This window comes from Vidua chalybeata, chromosome 13 (genome assembly GCF_026979565.1).
Source record: "Vidua chalybeata isolate OUT-0048 chromosome 13, bVidCha1 merged haplotype, whole genome shotgun sequence".
Taxonomy (NCBI): Eukaryota; Metazoa; Chordata; class Aves; order Passeriformes; family Viduidae; genus Vidua; species Vidua chalybeata.
The window spans coordinates 1232692-1256399 of record NC_071542.1 but is presented as its reverse complement, the minus strand read 5'-3'; the positions used below and the strand labels follow the sequence as shown (position 1 = coordinate 1256399).

Genomic DNA, 23708 nt, shown 5'->3' with positions numbered 1-23708 from the left:
CACTCTTTCCTCCTGGGGATGGCTGGGGGTCAGGCAATGACTTACTTTGGGAAGCCTTATTAAGCAGATTCAGTAATACGGAAGGAAGATTAAATAAAAAATTCCTGCTCCTGGCACTTGGAGTGGAAATGAATTTGTGTCTTTGTTCTCCTGAGCACTGATTTCTCAGTCTGACATCAGGGTGGATTTGGAAGGGAGATGAGGTTTGGAGATAAGGTAATTCCTCCACCACCAGATTAGATCCAGCCAGCACAGTGAGCAGTCCATGTTATATCTAGGCAGCTTAACTACACCCTTTCACAGTTCCACTTAGCTTTGGCCACTGAGAACCTACCACACACGTGAAATTTAACTGGTTAATTTTAATCATGTTTGGAAGTGTGGAGTTTGGGGTTTTATTCCTGGAAGCAGAGCAAACCTCCTCACCTCCATCTGTTTAAGCAACCAAGCACATGGAAAAAGCAGGCAAGAACAAAGAAACCATCTCCCTGCAGAACCACTAAGTAGAATTTGTAAATGCAGGAGATTCTGCAGGTGGGCATTTGGACTTGCCCCTGAAACTCATGATGGCCAAATCACAGAACTATGAATTTTCAACAAACCTATACTTTTTTTTTTTTTTTTCCCCATGGGCATAACTAATATGGAATCTTCTGAGAAAAAGCCATTTTGACAAATTTTCTGACACATTCTCCCTAATACTGCCTACAGCAGGAAGCAGCAAGATTACCATGGTAGAAATATCACCTTGTGGGAGAAACAAGCTCCAGGTAATGCCAGCACTTACATATGGTTGGCCATAACTGCTCCAAGCATATTTCAACTTCTGTCTCCATCAGGCTGGGAAATTATCACATATATATTCATCTGATACAAAGAAAGTGGGCCCTTGGAAGGACTTTTTTTCCCCCTCTGAAAAATAAAAAAGGGTTGCTTTAATTAAAATCTACTAGCTAAAAGCCTGGTTTTGGAGCAATTGCATCAATTTTGTTCCATTAGCCACCATATGAAACCGGATCACGATATGTAGTTGAAAAAAAGAAGTAAATGAGAACAGAACAACAAAACCCAAAGCCTAGAAGCAATCAAGAACTCAAGAGTATTGGAGGGGCTGAAGAATGCATCCCCTTATTGATGTATTTCATGCCTTCTCCCGTGACTGCAGTGCACAGGAAAGCAGAGAAGGGACAGCCAGAGATGATGGGCTCAGATGAACCACAGGTACATCTCTACAAGCACTGGTGAAAGCCCTCCATGCCAGCTGATCCCTGCAGCTCCCAAACAGCCATTCCAGATGCCCCACAGGTGTGTGACAGATGTGTTTGCTCTCTCCCAGCTTCACCAAGAACTTTCTGTACTGAGAGCACTGCCTGCACTGCTTCGGTCTCTTGAGGCAAAACTGTATTATGGTTCCACCTGCACCCCCACCAAATACAGTCACTGTATTCAAGGGTGCACAGATCAAACTTTTGTTCAAGTTTTAGATCATTTAGGCTTGCATGTGACAATGGCTGTGTCTTCAAAGTGTTCTGAAAGAAACTAGCTGGAGGGCATGGACATGTTTAACAAGGGACTGTTTTTGCAAAAACTTTCTGTCAGTTTATTCAGACAGATGGGAAGGCTGTCCTCTGTGAAAGGCCCTGTTCTAGGAGCTCAGAGATGAAAAACAAAATGTAAATTCAACAAGTGAATATGCATAAGATGAAAACTTCACAAGATGATTTTATATTTAGAAGCCTTTGCTTGAGAACATACCTACCAACACCAGACATTTAAACTAATGAACCATCCAGACTGACACTACCTCTGAACCTTCTCATCACACCAGCTCAGCAAATTATGTCTCTTGGGAGATCTGGAGTTGACAGGAACCTTTCCCTCTAGGGCAGCAACCTAGCCAGCTCTAGATCTACCAGTGAAGCCCAGATGTGATCTGTTTTCTTCTTCAAATGTCAGACTGGGCTAATAAAACTAGATTTCTTTTGCTGAAGCAGTGCTCAGTGTTCTTCCCTCTCCAGTCAAACTCCTTGGGTCAGCCTGTCATTTGTTCTAAATCTTAAAAAAAACCACAGTAGGAACACATCTCACACTGACTCAAGTGAGGAACAAGACTGAAATTCAGGAGAAATTAAGTAGCACACAAATAGAAAATATAGATTGTGGAGACTGGTGCATTTAGGACCCTGAGAAACAATTTTTTTTTTGCAATGGCTATCATTTACTATGCACAGTCTTGTCTGTAGACATCAAACCCAGACAGGACTCATTAGTATGCTAAATAAACAGCTTTTAAACTGATATAGTTAAATTATATAAGACTATATGGCCACTGACTTTTATATTGGATCATTTTATTAATGAATCCACACCAAAATTAAGAATTTTGACATAAATGTATGTCTACACAGACTACACCCTTACAGTTAAAGATGGTGTAAAATCACACTTCCATTACACTGGTAACTTCTGGTGAGGTGAACAAGCCCAGGCAGGAGGTTATTTCTGGCTACTGCACTCAAGTCATGTCATTCATTTTCTCTTATCCACTATTCTTTCCTGATACATTTTCTGACTACTCTGTCATGCAAACAAAACAGGACTGTTTTCAGAAGCTACACAAGACCTTTGCCACCTCCTTGTATAGCTACCAGTTCCACTTGTGCTCTTAAAGGTCAGAGCTTGAGAAAGAATAATGAAAATAGGATTCAACTGCAAGAGTTGCACTATTTCAGGCGGTACAGCTCAAGCAAAAAAGACATCACAAGTCTACTTTAAATAATAATTAAAAAGTCAACAAGAAATTACTATTTCCAACCCCAAATCCTCTTAATCATATCCAAAACTATTAGTGGAGTTTAACAGAGAATTAACAGAACAAAGCCTGCAGATTCCTATTCAGGTCACAGTGGTAGTTCCTGGACACAGAGGCTAAGACACAGTCCCCTTTTCAGGCAGCTCTGTCTAAAAGGATGATGTTTACTCTTTTCATTTGCACAATGAAGAACTGAAGCAGACCAAAAACAGCCCACTGTCTAAAAACTCTGTCTCCATCAATTCTTTTAACATCATCATCACTGAACTGAGTATCTTTCACGAATTTGTTGACTGGACCATGAAGTAGAAATAGAATCTGTCACACACAGGGAGCCTGGAAACCAAACCCAGATCCTCTGGATCCAGGCTGAGTCCTCCCACCACACCCTGAGAACACCTTCATTGCATTTGCCCGTGGTAGTGAAATACTGGATTCAGTGAAATTGCTAGTGGAGGACTTGGGAATCCAGCTGAAATTCCCTATCCTAAAAGAAAAATTAGAAGCAGTGACAGAAAGTAACAGAAGTGTTTCTTTAAATGACAGGACTGACATTTTGGTGATGTGAAGCTTTCCCACTGCTAGGATTTTGAAGTGCTGATATTTTATCATCAAATTGGAAGCCAGCTAGTAAGTATCAATAACATGAGAAACTCAGCAGAGAAACAGTGACCCCATTATATGTGAAAGAGCAGTGCTATTTTAGCTGAAGAAACATATGCTTTGTCAGCCTGGTATACATTGCAGGAGTTCCTCTTGGATTTTCCTCAGGAAGAACCCCCACGCAGACTCCTCTGAGAAGCTGCAGCATTACAGACACAGGATGAGTCTAGGAAAAGCTGGAGAGACAGTTTCAGCTTCCATATGGACTGATAATCCATAACCACATATATAACCGCTGAAGACTGCAGATGAAATCCTGGCTCCAGCAATGTCAATAACTACATTTTCATTAATTTCACGAGGGCCAAAAACTTTCCACCGAAGCTTTGGCTTTAGAAAACAGTTGATCTAATTGTGAAGTGTTTCCTACAGCATAAGTTTGTCAAAACCACATGACAGCAAACTGAACTGGGACAAACCAACCTGATATTTCATATTAGTTCAGGCTAAAGTTGTGCTTCAGGAGAGTCTGATGAAGTTACTGCAGTCTGTTCTCCAAAACACCAGGCACAAGTGACATCGTGTCTCATTCACACTAAACACATACTGCCCAGTAATTTAACATCCAAATGCTTTTTAGTGTTCATGAAACTGTTGTCTGTGCTTTTACCACATAGGAGTTGTAATACCACCTGTGCAAGAGGACTGAACAATTGAGCTTTGTGTCCTAAGGCATCAATGCTGATCTACACCATCCTCCCTCACCAAACAGCCACCTCTGACAGAAGTCTTTATGAAAGTCTGTCATCCTGCACAGTTTGTCCACTTGAAGATGATTTTTTTATCTTTGTCTTTGATTTTTCCTCTTTGTTCTGTTAGTGCTTCAGCATTAGAGGAACCCATTTCTTTAACATTATAAATGTCTTAGACTGTAATTCACTTCATGTTCTGCTGCAGTATCACTGAACTCAACTACCAAACAGCCTCATTCGTAAAATCTGACTTCAGAATCCATTACGCTTATGTTTGCCTGTACTGCCAAGAACATTTGACACAGACTTGGGAACAGACCAGATGCAGTGCCTATGGATCTATTTCCTCAAAGAAGAGAGATAACCCTCAAACTCAAAGCAGTACTACCAGGAAAATACATGCAAGAGATGTGATGAAGAAAACAGAAACATCAGAATAAGGTAAGCATGTCCAGGCATCATTGCCAAGGCTCAGCAGGTATGGTACAGAGCATACCTTCACTTCATCTGGCTTCAAATTGCTCCTTTTGCAGGCAATAAAATTACTGCAGAAATCCCAGGGAATAAACTGAGTTAACACCCCATTAAATACAACAGACTTCCAATCCAAGGTAAGGACGTGCCCAGATTAAGCTAGCCCTGTACAAACTGGCCCATGGGTAACATACATCACTTCTACTGACTTATGGTCTGAAAAAAAGAAAGAAAAGGAAAAGCTGAGATGAATTTCTACAAGGTAAGAAAAGATTTGTTCTTTGAAGCATGCTTAAACACAATGTATTATTCCATAAACATTCTTTCTACAGCTGAATGCACACCCCAAGGGAGAAAGCCTGGAATTTATTTTACATATTTTCTTTTATCAGTAACGTGATCTTGCCCCTCATTCCCCTCCCCCAGATTAAGCAGCCTTGATTTTTAACCCTTCAGTTTGTTTTGTCAGTATCTGGCTTGGTAACCAGAGAGAAGAGCATTGTTGCTGGGTTGATTTGTTGCCCCCATTTCTCAAAAGACAAGATAATTTAAATTACTTATTTCCATAATTTTGCCTTTTCTAAATACTTCAATTGCAGTACTTGTGAGCCCCTTCTAAGTCCACTGGATAGTGACATTCCAGTGACATTCATAAAAAAGACTTTATAAGAAAAATCTTTCTTGGCGGAGCCACCTAAGTCAATTTCAGTTGGTTTTAAGCTGAAACAGCTCAGCACAAAGGAAGAGGGGAAGAGAGAGAAAGAAAGGCAGGACATTCAGAAAAACATACAGATAAGGGCAGCAGCATGAGGCCAGGAGTTATATTTTGATTGTCATGTATTTACTGACAGCCCTAGGTGCTGAAAAGGAGATAACTCCCTACAGTCGGCGCTCCCACATCAATTCAGTGTGCAGTCTCATGAAACTGGGAGCCAAAATGCAAGCAGGATACCTCCAGAGAGCAGCTCCTGCTTCCCTTCCTCTCCTCTCTGATCCTCTTGCTCACTTCACAAAAACCCTAGTGCTTGCCAGACTTTGACGGATCTCAGCCAGTTCACAAAATACAGAAAACGTTCTACAACAACCAGAAGCTGTGTAGTTTTTTAGTATTTTGATGCATTCGTGAAGCTCAGGGCTGGACAGGGCTGCTCCTGGCTGGAGTAAGACCATAGAGAAGCAGCTCCCACCTTGCTGTACACCTGAGAGCTGGTGGGGCTGATGAAGTGTGAAGCTGCTGCAGGCTTCCAGAACAAAAACCAGCTCTGCAAAGACACAGTACTGTGTAAATACCAACAGCTGCAAAGCTTCCATTCCATGGATTTATGTATTCATAGCTCCTGCTAGCTCCAAGTCAGCCAGGCTGATTTTGCCAACACACAGAGACAGCTTTAACCAACCAGAAATCTTTATCGCAGCCATCCTTGCTGTCAGAACGATGACCTCAAAGACAAGCTAACTCAGGTCATGTTTTCTGTGTTGCTCTCCTTGTAACAAGGAAGACTTGCTGAACCACTTTCACCCTGACCAGCTCCCAAAGAGTGGTAGGAAAAGAATAATGCATCTGCATGAAACAAAGATATTAATCTATTAAAAAAAAAAAACAAACCCAGATACCAAAACCCTGAGAAACTGTCATATGCCTAGAACAAAACCAGGGAAATTACTTAAATTTTCATATGCAGAAGCTCTGGCTTCACTGCCAGGCCACCTCACTCTCATTCTGAGATACCAGGATGGATCATCAGAGGGCACCGGTCCCCACAGGAGGAAACTGGCTAAGTGGATAGAGGTTTCAGATCCCTGGAAATGCATATTTACCACATAACTGTGAAGTTCTGAAACTAGGGTGCAGCTAGAACTGCACTTTCACATTTGCTACTTTTCCTCCTCAAAAGCACTTCAAGAATGTATGGAATTTGCAGGTCTGAATTCAAACTTACTGAAGCTGAAAAGTCAATCATTTCTGTACTGGCAGTAAGTGAACATTAACCTCAAGAATAAAGGCAAATTCCATTCTTGTATCCTCTTCTTCTGTCCTTATCCTACCAGGTCCCTTCACAGATTTTTAACAGGGTGAAGATAGAAGGCAATTCTTATCATCTTCATCACAAAAGAAAAAAACAAGGACTGTAAACAGAATTTGTCTCTGTGCATCTACATATACCTGAGCCACTCACCATTAATGCCAGTAAGCAAAAGGAAATTTAACCCCTTCCTCACGCACATCAAGTTCCTACATGTGCCTAAAAGCCACAGACCACTGTACAGCAATTACTCCTACAGGAGCAGATGCTTTGCTTGGGTCAAAGTGATTTAAGAGAACTAAAATCTTTGGACGACCATGTCAACACTCTCCATAAGCAGGTGTTAAACACAAGGAATACAGCCTGTGTTTTGCTGCATGTACAACATTCATCCTAAAAGCACCTCAGTCCTTTCTGGGAAAGGTGTTAGATTAATTTTCCAGAGCTTTTCACTTTCCTGGAGTCAGCCATCCTGCTGGCCTGCACTTTTGATAAATTTCCTGCTAATCTTCCCCCCAGCCCAAACAGTTTACTTCTCTTCCTTCAATATTCAAGACTCAAAACCAACATAGGCAGGAATTTGAAATGTTATTGAGAAAAAGGAACTTCCTCTGAGAAGAATCCAAATACTGATACAGTTGTTAACACCCACTTTGAAGGGGGAGGGGTTGAAACAGTGTTTATAGGCCTTGAATTTCAGCTGGGGATTTCTTTGCAAGTGTCTTGGGCTTAAGCAGTATTTCAAATAAATTAGATGAGGGAATTCTCTCTTGATTAACACTAGAACAGATTTAATAAAACTAGAACTGCTGATATGAGATAGAAAGAGAAACCCCACAGGGCTATTGCTTCAAAACAAAAACTAGAACTCTCACTCTGATTTCCAGCAAGTCAGATATTCAGTGGGTGTAACATTGTTCCACTCAATTTAAGGAAACCAGATGGTATCTAGCAGCCCAGGATTTGGACAGGTAGAACTCTTTTTCATTAAGGTTTTAGAATCCAAATTTATAAACAAAAAGATCACATGGACTGCAGTGCACAGACATACTTCTAGGGAAAAGTGAGAATGCCTTTTGCCTTCCACAGCATGCATGACCATTCAGTAAACAGAATATTTAACAACTTAGGAGAAGAGCTATTTAATCGACAGGAAGAGACAGCAGAGACCCTTACAATTACCTTACATCTTAGAATAATTTGCATTTTTACATCTTCAGACACACAAACCATTAGTGTCTGCAAAGTAAATAGCAAAACCACCCAAACCTCCACAGCATAAGAATTATAGGTTAGTTAATAAAACCCATAAATCAGTTAGTATAAATGCTATGCCTTTTATTACATAATGGATGTGGATACTTCACCACACACTGAAATGGTACAGTTCATACAAAATCCAGGGATTTTGCAATTAAGATAGCAAGTCATGAATGTATTAAAAAAAAGGTTAACATTTTAAAAACCTCAATACTATCAGCAATGAAGGAGAAAAAAGCAGCAAAACTCTTGATGGTTCCCAAGCAGAAAGATTCTATAGCAAAAGTAAAGGAGAGGCATCAATGTACTTCTGACTCTGAAGGATTCAACTGAAATGAAGCAGAGGTTAAAAAGACCCAATTTCAGATTCCAAATGAATCCACATTCCACATTATCAACAGGAAGCTGCCTGAGCAAAGAGGAAGTGATCTCTTCTCTTAAGAGCCCAAAGGCCTCAGATTCCCCCCCAACTTCCCTTAGATGATAATTAATCATCAGTCCAATTGCCCAGCTGCAGAGTAAACAGGGGGGAACAAACAGGAACAAACAGCGGAAGTATTACACCACGTTGTCTCAAATTGAGCATGATTTACCACCATCTGCTCCTGGTGCCACAAACAGGAGCACAGTTACAAAGGAATTAGGTGTTTCTCTTGTTATGAACTCACTGCTGTTTTGCTCTTACGCTTTCCTCTGGCTGTGCACCTGTCTTGCTGTTCCTGTCTCCACCTCCAATCCAGCCAGTGTCGCATGGCAGATAATTCTCCTATGCAGGTTTTCCCTACATTCCTTCTACTTTTAGTATCTTTACCATTACACAATTAGTGGTTTTAAAAATCTCCAAAGCATTCTAAATCTCAATGTAGTCTGTCCCAGGAAGAAGACAGTATCAAGCCTGTTGGTATAGACAGACCAGGCATTAATCTGTCAACCAAAATAATGAGATGTGACCACAAATGTAGCATAAAGACATGGCTGCTCATAGCACTGTGACTTCAGAAAGAGCATCAGCAGAGGCAGAAGTCATCCAAACTCCTCCACAGAGCACCTACACCAAGTACAAATGGCATGAGGCTACAGTCTGTTCCATTCTCAGCCAGCAGGTGGGTAAAGAGAGGATAAAAATCTAATAGGGGAAAAGAAAATCAAGTGGGGAGCAATAATTATGATACAGAAGGTTCTTAAAGAAAATCACTCTGATGGTGGGAAATTAGGGAGGATAAAGGAAGACAAGGATGTAAAAAAAGGGCTGAGTGAGAGATATGACATTTTTAAAGTTAGTCAAGCTGGGGAAAGGCCCTGACAACCATTAGCTATAACCAAAAACTCTGACACTTTCACCACTGTAAGTAATGACCAAAATTCCTTCAGCTTTTCCAGAGGAAGACACTTAGGGTGGAGAGGTGGAAGAGGCACATTTCCGTTCAAAGGTTAACATGGAATTGCCAAAATCTCTGACAAGAAATCAATGGAGTAGTAGTTCTTTCATGAAAATGCAGTTAAATTGAATCAGAATGGATTCAGCGTTGAACAATTTTAATGAAGCAGTGTCAAACAAGCACATCAACTTCTTAGAAACCAAGGAGCTCCAAAGTTTAATTACAAAAACATCGTACAGAAAACTTGGCATTTAAACAATTCCAAACATGTTAATCCAGCAAATGGATTCTGCTTTCATATATTTCTCTTAACATTTCTGCAAGTGACAAAAGCATTTTATTCCGCTCTTCTCCTTGACACCCACTTCATTTTTTTTTAATCAGTCAACACTGAAAACTGTAAACTGAAGTGACACTCTGAAAACACTGGAAAGACAAAATCCATTTTTATAGGGTTAATAAACATAAATAAGAAGCTTCTTAATGAGACAAAACATCATCTGTCACATCATCACTGAGCAAGAACTCAGTCTTCTCCCAGCTGCTTCAAGATGGATAATGTACCCCGCCTCCTTCCTTGTGGGAAAAGGCAAGAGATTTGTCAGCCCCAGCTAATAATATCACCTTAAATTTCCTATCCCACAACACTTGCATGCTTCTCAGCAGAGATGGATGAGCAGTATCCACGAGCAGATTTCTGTAAGCAGGCAGCCTGAAGCCATCTGACCCTACGGATGGATTGGATAGGTTACAGCCTGGAACTGCAGCCTACATTACATGGAATTTCTGGAGTCTTTATGGGATACAACTCCAGGTACTAGGTAGGATGCCACAGACAGAACTTCAGGATTTTGTAAATCAGTTTTGGCTGTGCAGCGCATTTTGGCCACTTCAACAGAGAGTCAAACATCACCAGTTCTAAAAAACCAAGATACATACATGAGATGAAGGTGTAGGTGCTTCTACTGGAGGCATTAACAACCTCTAGGATTCACAACATTCATTACAGAACCCACTAAAAAAGTTCATGGCAGCATCAGCTGGTCTCATCCATGCTAAGGAGAGTGGAAGTCAATGCAGCAAACTGAGGTTCCTTTTTGTGAAATCTTGAAAGCAAAACAGATAACAAGAGAAAGGAGTTTCCTCTCTGAAGGAAGACTTGATTTACATGGAAATCGTTGCTTCTTGGCTACAGCAATAACCCCAGGAGTAAGCTGAGACCTGGCATACAAGGTGCTGACCTGAAGATGGCTCCAGGCCAGCATGTCCATGTGTACAGGGCAGGAAAAGAAGAAACTGGTTTTTAATCTTCAAAATATTTGCGTCACAAGTACATTAAAGTGATGCTGACAGCAACACGCTCCAGTAACGAAAGTAACCTCCACATCAAACGGGGAATCCTAACAGATGTTTTGAGCAGGAGCAAAGAGATTGTCATGTGGGAGCAAGAGCATTTCAACCACCCCCATAAAGCCCAGAGATGTCCAACAAGTGCTGAGCCAAAGTCAGAATCAACAATTTGACAGGAACCAAAGAGCAGGCAAAGTTTTGCATAAGCCAGTGCAGACAGTGGGTGCCTCAGCTCTGCCAGGAGGTGTGGTGTAGCTCAGCAAGATCAGACTCAAACATGCAGAGCTCTAGTCAATGCAAGTGAAAGGGTGAAAGGCCATTTAGGTCAGCTGGAACACAAAATGCTGAACGCTACGGGCTCCATGGGCAGTACTTGGACTGTACAAAAGGTGAGAGCAGAAAGAAGCTGTGATGCTGGGATCTGTGGGCTATGTGGACCTAGCTGCTAATAACCTTCTCTGCTCTAATAATACATGCAAAAATATATGTGCTGCTTCCAGACACATTGATTCCCAGCACAGCCATTTCAGGAGGGCAGGGAGGGAAAAAAATGCAATCCCCGTGCCCATTTTGCTTTTTATAGAAAACTGCTTTCCCCATGAGATCATTCTCTCAAAAACAAGGCAATAACATTAAATTAGACTGAACAATGTATCAGAGGAAGGGCAAGCTTTGTGGGTTTAGTCTAAACTGAACAATCCCATTTTCCCTGCTGAGAGGAACTAATGTTTCACTTTCTATCTTGATTTCCACTGATCTTTGTGATAGTAAAATGCTCCAGCAAACGTTTTCAAGAGATAACAGGAGACCTTCACAGAAGAGCAGGATGCAATGTGCAAGAGAGGTGCTTGAAGAGAGGGGAGAGAAGAAGTCTGTCTCATAGTAGAATCGAGTCACAAAGCATCAACCACAGCCAGTCTCTAGCAGGGGCAAACTCACATCGTAGGAATTGCAGGCTAAGACAAAAAAAAAAAACAGGGTTCTGCTTAAGAAAAGCTCCTATAAACATAGCAGGAGGCGTAGGACAAGACAGTGCACCAAGGAAAGCTCCCTGTTAGAGCAGAGAACACAAGCACTGCTATCCAGTGCAAGAATCAGGGAACAAGATCAAAAGAAGACAACTGAAGTGAAGGAAGGTAACCCCACAGGATAAACAGGAAAACAAAATAAAAGACACTAGAAGACATTAGGCAATATAACACATCAAAGTTATTACTACAACATATACGCTGACTCCATTTCACAAGCTGAGATTTCATCTCCACAGCCAGCCAGTCCACAGAACGCAGGCACCCTCACACCCAGCAAACTCCATAAAAAAATGTAGATTGCACAAAAGTTGCATGCTCTTAAATGTTCACACAGAGGACAGTTCCAAAGGTTTAGTGGGCGGTGTCCGTGGCTTCTTAAGATCTCTTAATGCATTGATCTGTTTGTCTCCCTGACAAAACACACAGGCAGGGCCCAGGACAAACCTGCCATCCTGCCTCCCACCCTAGGCTTGCCCCCATGGCTTCTTATTCCACACTGGCCAAAAAAAATTTTGTAAAGCTTCCCCGGGTCACGAGACCTGCAGACGAAACAGAAAAATAAGGGTTAGAAGGCTACAATGTGCCAGGACTAAACAGGCACTGTGACATGGGATTCTGGGTGTTTGATCTGAAAACACAACATTCAGGATAGTAAAGCAGCCTCTAAAGACACAACCAAACTGAGTTGCTGTTTCCATCCAGTGCTAAATAACAAAACCCTTCCTCTTCTTCCCATATACTGTTTGCACAAAGATGTTTTTTACCATGCAGTACAGAAAAAACAAAATATTCACCAGTATGATCAAATAGTCCCTGAACACAATGTACTAAGCCACCAAAACCCACCTCAGATCTCTGAAAGAGCTGTTTTCAGGAGCATTATGGCACAGTTTTCTGTGGTATTGATTTGTGATGTGTCCCAACCTCAAACAGACCACTTGGTTGACAGAGATTACATTTATCATTCATATATACATATGCACATTAACAAAGGAACACTGATGATGACAGTTTGTTGAGACAGTTTATCATGTGCCGGATGAACCTTTTATCCAAAGCTTCCTTGTTTTCCAGGGAATCTCTACCATTTTCTAGGTTTGCATCCAACAAAATCCAACCATCTTCCTTCCAAAATTTTGTCTCAAAATATAATCATTGCCACGTGAAAGTCAGTGTAATTAACAGTCCCATTAATTACTTGGTCATTATATTCAGTTACATGCATGTCGTTATCCAGTGAAACTATGTGATTATTAATCACATTTTTAATTGCCTCACACTGTTTTGCTGCTGAAAAGAAGGAAGGCATTGGTAGAAAAAGAAAAGAAAGGAAAGAATTACTATTTTTCAAACAGAGGTTGGAAGGAAGAATTTAAAGCAAGAATTACTTTTTCTAAATCAATTACAGCCAAATCTAGGCTATCCAAGAAAATTGTATCCATATGTTTAGGAACACAGGAATTGTCCATCCTTTAGGAAAACTGAAGCCACCTGGCAAGAGAATGAAAGTCTAGATTTTATTAGCTTTGCGATATGATTTTTCTAGCAAGGTGCTTAAAGGACAAATATCCATTTCTGGGCCTGGCATGTCCTTCTAACAACTGATGGATGAGAAACTGCTTTCCTTCTTAGCCATTCTGTAAAACCACCCCTCCCAAGTCTCTTTCTGAGCCTGAGAACTAATTGAAAACAGTATACAAAAAGGAGGAGGTTGATGAGCTGCTGAAAAATCCCAGACCTGGATCGACAAGCTGTTCCCTTCACAAATAGCAGCAGTAAAGGCACTTCTTTATTCTGCTGGGAGCTCAGTCATCTCTTAGAACTACAGTCCGTTCCATCTGGCTACCCTCCTGAAGGACAATGATCTCCCAGCTAAAGCCACACTATAATGGGAAATGTGTAATTAACTGTTCTACACAGCACCACAAAAGGTCAGAACCAGAAAGGATGAAAAGCCCTGTCTTCATATTTGCAGATGGCACAAGGCAGCTTTATTTGCATTTCTAAACGCTATTCAAGACCTGTACAGTAGATCTCTACATAATAAATGCCTGAAGAATGAAGGTATGTACTTTGTTGAAATAGAAATAGGCAAACTCCTCATGGCTGCCTAGCATTGTGCATCATGGGGAAGTGGGGGAGTGAGAGGTGTGGGAAATGCAAAGCAGCACAGTAATGCAGAAAGACTGGTATTTACTTCTCTGTTAATTTGTTTTTCTACTCTGTTCTCTATGACAGCTTTCTAAGCTGTTAAACAACAGCAGGAATACAGAACCACGAGCTCAATAAAAATCTATGCACAAGACACATAAACATTAGTGCCAGCAAATGCTATGTACAGCTTGAACCATACCTCAGTGCTCCATTTGTATCTAAGCCTTCCTAATTACAACAGCTTGACTACAGGTGCCACTGAGCCGAGGTAGGGTATTTTCAGTTTATAAGAGAATTGAGTTCACCTGTAACCTCTTGAGACAAATAGAATTTCCCCGTGGCCATCAGTTTCTACAATTACTGCTAAAATCTTCAGATTTACTTCACTCAAGAAAGGAACCTTCTTCTAAATTAGTCACCCTGTTACCATTCTGTCAGAACTCTTACTCACCTTATACAAATACATAAAGATCTTGGAGCTAAAGGGAATTTCAGAATCCTTTAAAGCCGTGGAATCCTTTCAACTCAATTTGACTTTCATTAAGACAACCTGCTCCTGCAGCTTTGAGGAAGAAACCTTTTTGATTGTACAATATGGTGATCAGCACAGGCATCAGCAGCAGAACGGGTGCCAAAGGCAGGGAGCAGACCCCACGAGCAGCCTGGGAGAGAACACCTACCCCGTCACTAACGCTCCAGCCTGTTCACCACGTCCCGCACCGTGGCGATGAGGTTCTCGTTCTCCTGTGGGTTGGCCAGGATAATGCTGTGCAGTCTGTTCATGTAGGAATCAATCGTTTCCATCGTGGGGGTTTCCCCGCTGCCTACAGTGAACACAGTGAAATGAGCCACAAGGTATTTGGATGACCACAGCAATTCCAAAAAGTTCACACAATGCTAAGGGGAATTTGTGCCAACACAGAAACTGCTATAGGAGGTGATTTTGCTATGCACCACCTCTAGTGACAGATTCTGCTAAACAATGTCCTCCTAACTCCACAAAGTGAGTAGCTCCAAGGATATCAGGACTAATGAAGCACGGTTCTCTTTGATTCGGGTCTCACAGTTGATTATAACAAACTCTTTCAGCTGGGCATTGTGGGTTCCCTGGCAGCTGACAATACAGACACAGCCTTTATTTTAATCAAGGAACTTGCAAGTCCTGTCTATTCTATTCAGTAACATTTTCATAAAACAAGTGAAGGAGAGCCAGGACTGAATATGTGTCTCACTTTATTAGGAAGAGCAAGAGTAATAAGAAAATAAATGTCATGTTGAAATAAGGCACTGACTGTATGCATTTTAGTATTCTTCCCCCTGCATGCATTTTAGTATTTCATTATCCCATGCAACAACAGCTCAGAAACGGCCGAGGGCGCAGAAGTACGACAGCAGACCGCGTGCTCTCAGCCCAGGAGATGACGAGAACACGAGCAGCTCCGTCTCCCAGGCTCACCTGGCAGTGGGACTCCAGCGAAGCTGCTGGTGAGCGCCTGGCGCAGGGTCTCCAGGTGCTGCTGCAGCACGGTGTTGCGGCTCCGCTCCTGGATCACGTCCACCTCCAGCTTCTCCACGGCCGTGCGCATGCTCTCCACGTGCTTCTGCAGGGCCGCGTTCCTCTCCTCAAACTCCATGTTGGATTTGCGCAGCTGCCGCAGCTCCGCCTCACGGGCTGCGAACATCAACCCATTCCCAGAGAGTCAAAAGCTGCTACAAACATCTCTAGGACCGGCAGGCAATGAGACAAAGTTCTGGAGTGCTCGGCTGATAATTGCAAATGGTGCCATTGTGGTTTAGAGATAAAGAGCATCACGTCATGGACTGACAACAGCACCTACAGCCGCACTTTACAGAGATCATTCCTAGAGAGAAGGACAACTCGGAAGACATTCAAAGCATCAGAATTGAAGTGAATGGGGGAACTGATCAGGAAAGAAAACTGCAAAACTGATTTCAAATGCGATCAGAATGACAAAGTTTAGCAGCAGTGCCAAGAATCCTGCAAACATGACACCAGTTACAAAAACAATCTTCTATTGACCATGGAAAGTATCGGAATCTAAATTCTGTTCAGTCAAGAAAGTCTTCAAGAAATCTGGCAAAAAATACTCAACTCTTGAGACACACAGAAATGAAAACCAGAGTAACAGAAAATCAGTGTAATATTCCACATATGGGGGGAAATAAAATACTGCTAATCAGCCTGGAATCACCATCAGGATAGATCTCAGATACTTCTTAGTCCTATAGAACAGTAGACACAGCTTGAACTGGCTGGACTAAACATCAGAAACACTCTCAAAAAAGTCTAATTTGGGAAGACAATGCCAGGAAAAACTGCTTTTCAGTCATTGTGTATATACAGAGGTAAGGTAATAGCAGAAACTATACCCAAGTCTTTACGTGTGCTGAGATAGGAGAGTGCAAGGACTCTTCAGCTGGACAGAATTTGCCAAGAATTTTGGAAAAGCAAGGAGGAAAGTGTCCTGGAAAAGTTAAAATTACCTTTACTATGATTCAGGAACTCTTCTGTGAAGATTGGGATATCAAAGACAGATCTCTCCTTTGTATCTGCTTCTTTCTACAACAGAAGGAGTAATAATGTAGCTAAACAGTTTGTTTTCAGGAATTCATTTAACTGTTTTGATCATTTTGAGAATAAAAGGCCAAGGAGACCGACACCTGAGGCAGCTAAAGCTGTATGGATTAAAGACACTTCCAGCTCCTACCAAGAAAGGCCAAAGGATATGTCTTAGATTTTCAAGATCTAGGTTTAATCAAACATCATCATTAAAAAATGACATACAACATACTAAAATACACCTCTTTCATCCTAATGGCATTATATATGAGAATTAATCAGTTTTAAAACCTATCTGAATGCATTTATATTTTCCACCATCAACCAACTGACATTTTGTGCAATAGTCTTTACAGGAATATCAACAAACAGGAGACAGAATGAGCAAAATGCACAATAAGTTTCATGGCTCTTGGCCTTTCAACACCAAAGCAAAAAAACAAGAAACACATTTAAATCAGGAAATGCTCTACAATTTAGTCAAAAAACTGTACAAAATGTGATTTGACTCAAGGCAAAAACCCCCTACTATAACATACATCAGTCACCACTTCTAAATCAAGAGGAATTAATGCTTGTTTTAGCACCTGAATTGTTATGGACAAAGCCAACACAAATTTGGTTTGATAAACTGCAGCAAACTACGATCAACCTGTAACTTAACACAGAAATAAAGTTAAGCAGGAAAGTGTCTGTGGAGAACAAAAGCTTTTCACAGCTCTCAAACACCATGGCTGATAATGTGCCACAAACTCACCATCCAGAATTGCAGTGTTACAGTGACTGGTGTCCTCCAGCAGACACCCTCAGTGTTTGACAGCTGATAGGGGAATTCTGGCCCCTGAATTCAGAGTACCACAGTGGTGTCTGCCACACAGAGGGGTACATGGGCTCACCTGAATGCCATCTGACAGCCAGCCAAGACAGACAAGACTAGATGGAACTACAGCTACTCTGTTTTTCCCTCAGGAGACAAACTGTCCACTGATTACTTTTAAAGGTAAGCTAGCTTTTATTGTGTGGCACAATTACAGTTGAGGAGCTCTGTATTTACTGAGTGAGAATTCAAACCTCACTTGGCCTGAATCAACTGGAGACACATGAGAAGCAGGGAAGACTGGAGGGAAGGGCAACTCTTCCCAGCTCTGTGAGGCACAGTAGGGTTTATCTGGGGTTCATGATCACAAGTGCTTTCCACTGAAGTTTTTATAAGTGCTGCTACAGGGCAAATGTCTCAAGAGCATATTTAGAAAGAGAAGTCACACACAGAAGCGTGAATAATGCATTTGTTTTGTCTGAACACTGCCTACATGGCTAAGAATTAATTTCACCCCAAAACCTAGGATCTCAACATTAATGTGCACTAAGAAATGTTGGCATTTATGAAGCTTGGTTAGAACACTTATAAAACATCTATCTTAAACATTCTAATTCATGCTCACTGTTATTATCTGTGTGCAAAGAGCCACTGGCTTGCATCATCCCTGGCTCCTACAGAAGAGATGGTGGAGGAGACAGTACTGCCAATAGAAGAAGATATTGTCTTTGCAGCCCTAGGATACAGGTTCTTCAGGTAAAAGCTAAAAAAAATTAAGGCTTAGATGTAACTGTCCAGCTTCCAAAAGGCAAGAAATTCTACTAAGCAGAAGAGTGATCATTAAAACCATCAGCACTCTCCCATTACAAAATACATTACCCAGCACATAAAAGATCCTCTTGAGAACCCTGAAGTACTTAAGGCACTCTGAGGTTCACTGAAGATTAAAATCCTAAGGCTTTGATTCCCTCCTATTGGAAAGAACCCAGTCTGTTCAGTTCACGTATCATTCAGTCATCCCTCAAACCAAAAGAGAATCAAAATTCTTTCTATCATTTACCTTAAATAAGACTGAGATGTTTCAAGAGTCAACAATCTCATCTGGTTATTAAAACTGAGGTTGAACTTTGAAGACTCTGCAATGAATCAGGCTTGAGGTTCTTAGAGACTTGGTGAAGTATAGTAATGCGACAGCTGAGATTTTGGGGGGTTTAAGTTCACCTTTGCTGCCACGGTCAGGCTGCAGACAGTGGAAGGAACACATACAATAAATGTAGTACTCCATTAAATGTTCTCAGAGTAGGTACCACGAGGCAACCCCTGCTCTCCTCAACCTGCGTGCACAAACCTTTGAAAGCTTTCCAGTAACAAGTGTAACTAACTGCATGACGCCAGATCCACTTGGAATCAAGCAGCTTGAGCAAATAAACAATAACAGAACAATGGAGAACAATTATCCAAGGGTTTAGTCACTGCTGATGACAACAGTTCCAGTGTATATTGCTATATGTGATATTTATGAAATTACAATTTGAAGGAAGAAAAATGTTCTATTTCATGCCCACAGATGAGCTCAGGGGACAGTGCGTGCATGTTTTTCAAGGCAATATCCATTACAAGTTCTCTCTCATCCTGTAGTTATATTTTATTATAATCAGTATTTGAATTGCCCATCATGAAACTCTTTAGAGGTCAACTCTATGTACAGTGTTGAAAATATCTTCAACATCAACTCACAGAAACTACATCATATACACTTAAGTGGAGGAAGGGAAAGAAAAAAGCTTTCTTTGACCTTATTTTCTTATATTCTCTCAAGAAATAATTTCATCAGCTTGTACCTGCTAAACACAAACACAGCAACAGAAGTCAGTGTGGACAGGAGAAAGCAGCAAGATAACAAAGAGCTTTAGCCTCACTTCCAGTAACAACTTGAGCAGACACTTCTAAAAGCAATCTAAGTTTTTTCTGCTTATTCCTCACCTATACAGGATTATAATACTTCACTTCCCTGCACAAAAGATGCAAAAGCACATCAGGTGATAAGCAGGTGGGATTTTATAAACATAAAGGTGAAAAACACCAAGTAGTCAAAGGCACAGTTCAGAGTAGGATGTCTGACTGACAGGTTGATGTTCAGCTGTATCTGATGAAGCTTAAACGTCCTACAGGGTGAGCAGAACGTGTTTTTAACTGCATTTATGATGTGAAAGATCAGCAATGATAGCTTGAATTAGAAGGCTAAGAGGGAAGACTCCAAATCTGTAGTTTGCCACTTGTATAACTTAAATGTTATGTAACAGTCACAGTCAACCTAGAACTTGAAGCCTTCAGTTTTTGTACAATTCAAGACAAACTTGGATTCAGTGACTGTAGAATCAGAAAACTTGGGGACCATGTACTTCTAGATAATAGATAATCTCACTGCAAGCACTTCCTTTAGGAGTTAATAAAAGGCATATAAAAAACATGCTACCAAAACATTTTCCTGAAAGTGAAACGTACTTTCCTTCAAGACCAGTAGCTGCCTCTCAGCAGTGCTCAGCCTTGTCACTATTGTAATGAACACATTAGAAGCAAACTGGATTGCTTTCCCAAGGCAAAAAGCCTCACAAAGAAAAACAGATCTTTCAGAAAGCCCTATTGCTTACAAGTGAAGAGGCTGTGTATAATCAAGATTTTTTTTCATTGCTCTTTGTTTGCAATTTATTGGTAACCATTACAGAAGCACTGTGGCCCTAGGTAATACAACTGGAGAAAGCTGCAGTTTCTCTCAAGGAGAGAGAAACCACCGTCAGCCAGGACACACAAGATTTGTGGTAAGATGCCTGTGCTGTAGTTGAGCTCTACCTCCAGACATTATCACTCTTTTCCAATATTTACATATGCAGAGGGCAAGGGAGGGTAGGAGGAGGTTTAAGCCAGAGATTTTCCAATTATTTGGTTGCTTTACCCATTTCTTCTCGAGGAAGCCACAAGCATTTGTGTTACTGCAAAAAAATAGTACCTGAAAACAGCCACCTAAAGGTGCTAATTTGGCAGGCTTATTGAGGTCTCACAGTATTTTTTAATTCTTAACATTGCATTACAAAACAATGTAATGTGTATTCTATGCTCCATTCATCATTTGTACCTACCCAAGACTTATCAAATATAGTTTTGTCATACCAATGAATGTAAGAATACTCAGTCGTTTCTAACTTTTCAAAACCTGCATTAGGAAGAGGAAGAATTTACACTCAAGTTCTGACAAACTGGGTTTTGACTTCACTAGAAGTTTTATTTCACCTGAATGTCTACCCACTGATGTAAATGTAGAATAAAGAGGTTTACCTCATGATCATGAGCTGGCTGTCTTGCTCCATCTGAAAAAGAAAACAAGCAAGAAGTCTCTCAAAAAAACCACAATTTAAGAAAACAAGAAGCAAAGAATTAAGGCAGTTACACAACCCTAATTACGCAACAATTCTAGACAGACTTGTGCAGCTTTCCTCCAAAGTCACAGAGAAGCTGTGTCTAACTTTGATGTTCTTAAAGCATATCCTTCAACACAATCTAGACACAGTTAATTTCACATAAGTCTAATTCCCTTTACACAGAGCTGAGGTAAATACCACAGAAAGAACACATTCACTTTTTAACCAGCCTTTAAATCCAAGGCTTTAAGGGAGTGTCAGGCTACAGGACTGGCTGGGAACTTTCTATTGTTCTAGCTAGGCACACACTTTTGTCCCATTCAATACCTTGTCTGTGTGATTTGCCTTTCTGTCTGTCCTGTGCTTTCCTGCTAAAGACTTTGTAGGCTTCAGTCTTCTGGTACTGCTCCAGCTCCCGCATGTACCGCTCCTTATCTCTGTCTGCTTCATCAAGGTATCGCTGAAACAAAAAAGTCCAAGGGGGGTTTCAGGGAGTTTCCTCCCCTTCGGGAGGAAGGGAAGAAAAACAACTTGTCAAATGAAGTGCTGAAGCATTTCACCTATGCAAACAGGAGAGGAGTGAAGAAACAATGAGGTGCAAAGACATAAGATGTCTGGATAAAATTACTGTATTCTGGTGTCTCATTTTCTCTCTTTTTTAATAATAACTATTCTCTTAATTTTTTTTTTTTTTTTGCTAGGCCTAGGAGTAACTTGCTACTAAGCTACTCAACTCAGCTGAACATTAGCGACATGTTACAGACCAGACACTTCAGAATTCCTGTTCTGTGGCCAGGAGGAAGTGCTGCCAATCAATAACATCTTATCAGATGATAGATCAGATGATGCTTTATGGTTCAGACCCATAACAGTGGAGTTCCAAATACACACTTGTTTTCATGCCTCACAAACAAAAAGCACCACCACACACTTGGCACATCTGAGAGGTGAACAAAACATCATGGCTATTGCAAAGAGCAGTGTACAGATAAAAGAGCCAGGTTTTAATTGATGTCACCTATCTGCATTTTGGTTATTAGAAAACTTTTTTTTAATTTATATAATCCATCAGCATTTTGTTTAACAGAAACCTTTTTTTATTAGCCTGAAGGTATTTCACACATCTGCATGACAGAATGAGCTTAGCTGGAAAATTCTTTAAGGGAACTGGTGAATTGAAAAACATTTAATGAATGGTCACAATGCTTACTAATGGGATCCTTTCAAGAAAAAAAGTTGCCTTCCCAATTTTTTCTCCAAGTGAGTTTGAAATTCAGTGAATGTAAGAATTAAATCAGTGAACCGTAGTCACCTGGTATTCTCTTTAAGTCATCATGACAATACATCTAAGTTATGATTTCCATACATTTGCAACACAGCTTTGACCCTGCTGATGACAGTGGTAACATTTTGGATTGAGGTGCAAATTTGGTGATGCTTTTGGGTTGGCATTGCTTTTGGACATTTTATTTGTCTGTAAGCTATTAATTCTCTTTTTCCACCTCCAGCAATGTGTTGCTGAAAGGGCTCAGCAGTCTTCCCTTGACCTGCTCTAAGTTAGAAACTTACAGCTTTACTCAGGGACAGATTCCCAGGGAATTTAAAAGGCAGCATACAGAATAGAGATTTGAACTCAATTTCCTTTTTCAGGTTAAAAATCTGCCTGAGACATGATAAGAATATGTTAAAGTGCAGGGGACAGAGGGACAGATGTCTTTTTCCCTTCTCTTCCAGTAGACATTTTCATCACTGCAAGACATCCTCTTCATGGATGTAAATTTCCAGCCTTACATAGGAGCAATCCTGACTTTTCTCTAAGCAACATCATTCTCACTATCCCTGCTACCAAAACAACTGCTTTGCCTTGCCACATATTTTCTATTATGGTTCAATCACAGTGCCTATGCACCATTTCACATAATCTCTGTAAGTGGTATTCTACAAGCTTAGTAAAAAGCAACAAAAGGAAATCCTGGGGTTTTTTTGTGTCATCACATTTTTCATTACACCCTTAAAGTATATTTCAAAGTTCAAATATGAAGATTAAATTAATATGAGAGCATTCATTAGCACTGTGATTTAAAAACTGCTTTGCAGTAATCTCCAACCACCAGCACCAACACCAATCAGGTGTGGACAGTAAGACATCCATTAGCAATCAACCCATTAACAAGGTCCACTCCAGAAAAACTCCTTAAAAGCAGTCCAAACATGGCCTTGAGCTTCATTCACTTGTCAGATAGTGCAGAAGGCCACAAGGACTCCCAGTCAGAAGACATCACATCCCAAGACTTTGGCCTTACAAGTCTCAAATGTATCTGAGTTGGTACAGTAGAGTTACATCCAGATGGATCACACGAACTGTGGGATGTGTCATTAGAGCAACACCCCCGTTCTGGATGTATTCTTGCATTGCCTAGAGGATAGAGTTCTCCTCAAGTGACCCCTGGAGGAGATGCCATGGCCCTGCCAGAGCTCACCATGTGAACCTGTGGCCTTCATTTTGAAATATCCTCCTAAACACGATTTCAACCAACAGCCTGTGTCACCTTCCCCACTAAACAACATTCCCAGGTAGCAGCAGTCCCATGCAGCAAGGACAGGGAAGTGCAGTGGTTTCTCCCATGGTTTACCCGTTTCTCCTCAGGGGGCAGCTTGCTCCACTCATTGCCCAGCATCCTGGTGATCTCTGGGAAAGGCACCTCCGGCCGCTTCGCCCGCAGCTGCTCCCTGCGCTCGTTCATGAACCGCACGTAGCCGGTGAGGGGGGATTTGGGGGCATTGCTGTCCCGGAGGGGTTTCTTCCTCTTCCTCCCTTTGGCCCAGCCCCCTCGTTTGGTTCTTTGCTGCTGCAAGATGAAAACGGAAGATAATTGAGGCTGAGTGAAAATAACCACCTCTGGGAGGAATAAACAACTTCATCAGGAGTACACGGCCGCGGTCCTCTCCATGGACACAGGTTTCAAACCCTACTTTAGCGCTATCCTGACTTTTGTCTAAACAGAGCCAAACAAGTCTCACTGTGAAAAGCAGCTTACAGTTTCTCCTAGTCCAC

General features: G+C 41.2%; 1 protein-coding gene across 7 annotated transcripts in view; it reads right to left on the bottom strand.

Moving 5' to 3' along the window:
* Positions 1 to 23708, bottom strand: part of HMG20A (high mobility group 20A) — a 175405-nt gene that overhangs the window by 127282 nt on the left and 24415 nt on the right. For 4 of the 7 annotated variants that reach the window (XR_008433120.1, XM_053954334.1, XM_053954333.1 and 1 more), the window contains exons 4-9: positions 23287 to 23502; positions 20981 to 21113; positions 20571 to 20602; positions 16345 to 16420; positions 15296 to 15511; positions 14520 to 14663 (exon numbers count right to left, since the gene is read on the bottom strand). Coding sequence is in view for 6 of the 7 variants with exons in the window: in XM_053954334.1 (XP_053810309.1) it covers positions 14527 to 14663; positions 15296 to 15511; positions 16345 to 16420; positions 20571 to 20602; positions 20981 to 21113; positions 23287 to 23502 (810 nt within the window). In the remaining variant the exon portion in view is untranslated. Of the gene's footprint in view, positions 1 to 888; positions 913 to 7978; positions 12225 to 14519; positions 14664 to 15295; positions 15512 to 16344; positions 16421 to 20570; positions 20603 to 20980; positions 21114 to 23286; positions 23503 to 23708 lie in introns of those variants that run through there. The other 3 variants (XM_053954332.1, XM_053954335.1, XM_053954336.1) reach the window with 2 other exon arrangements.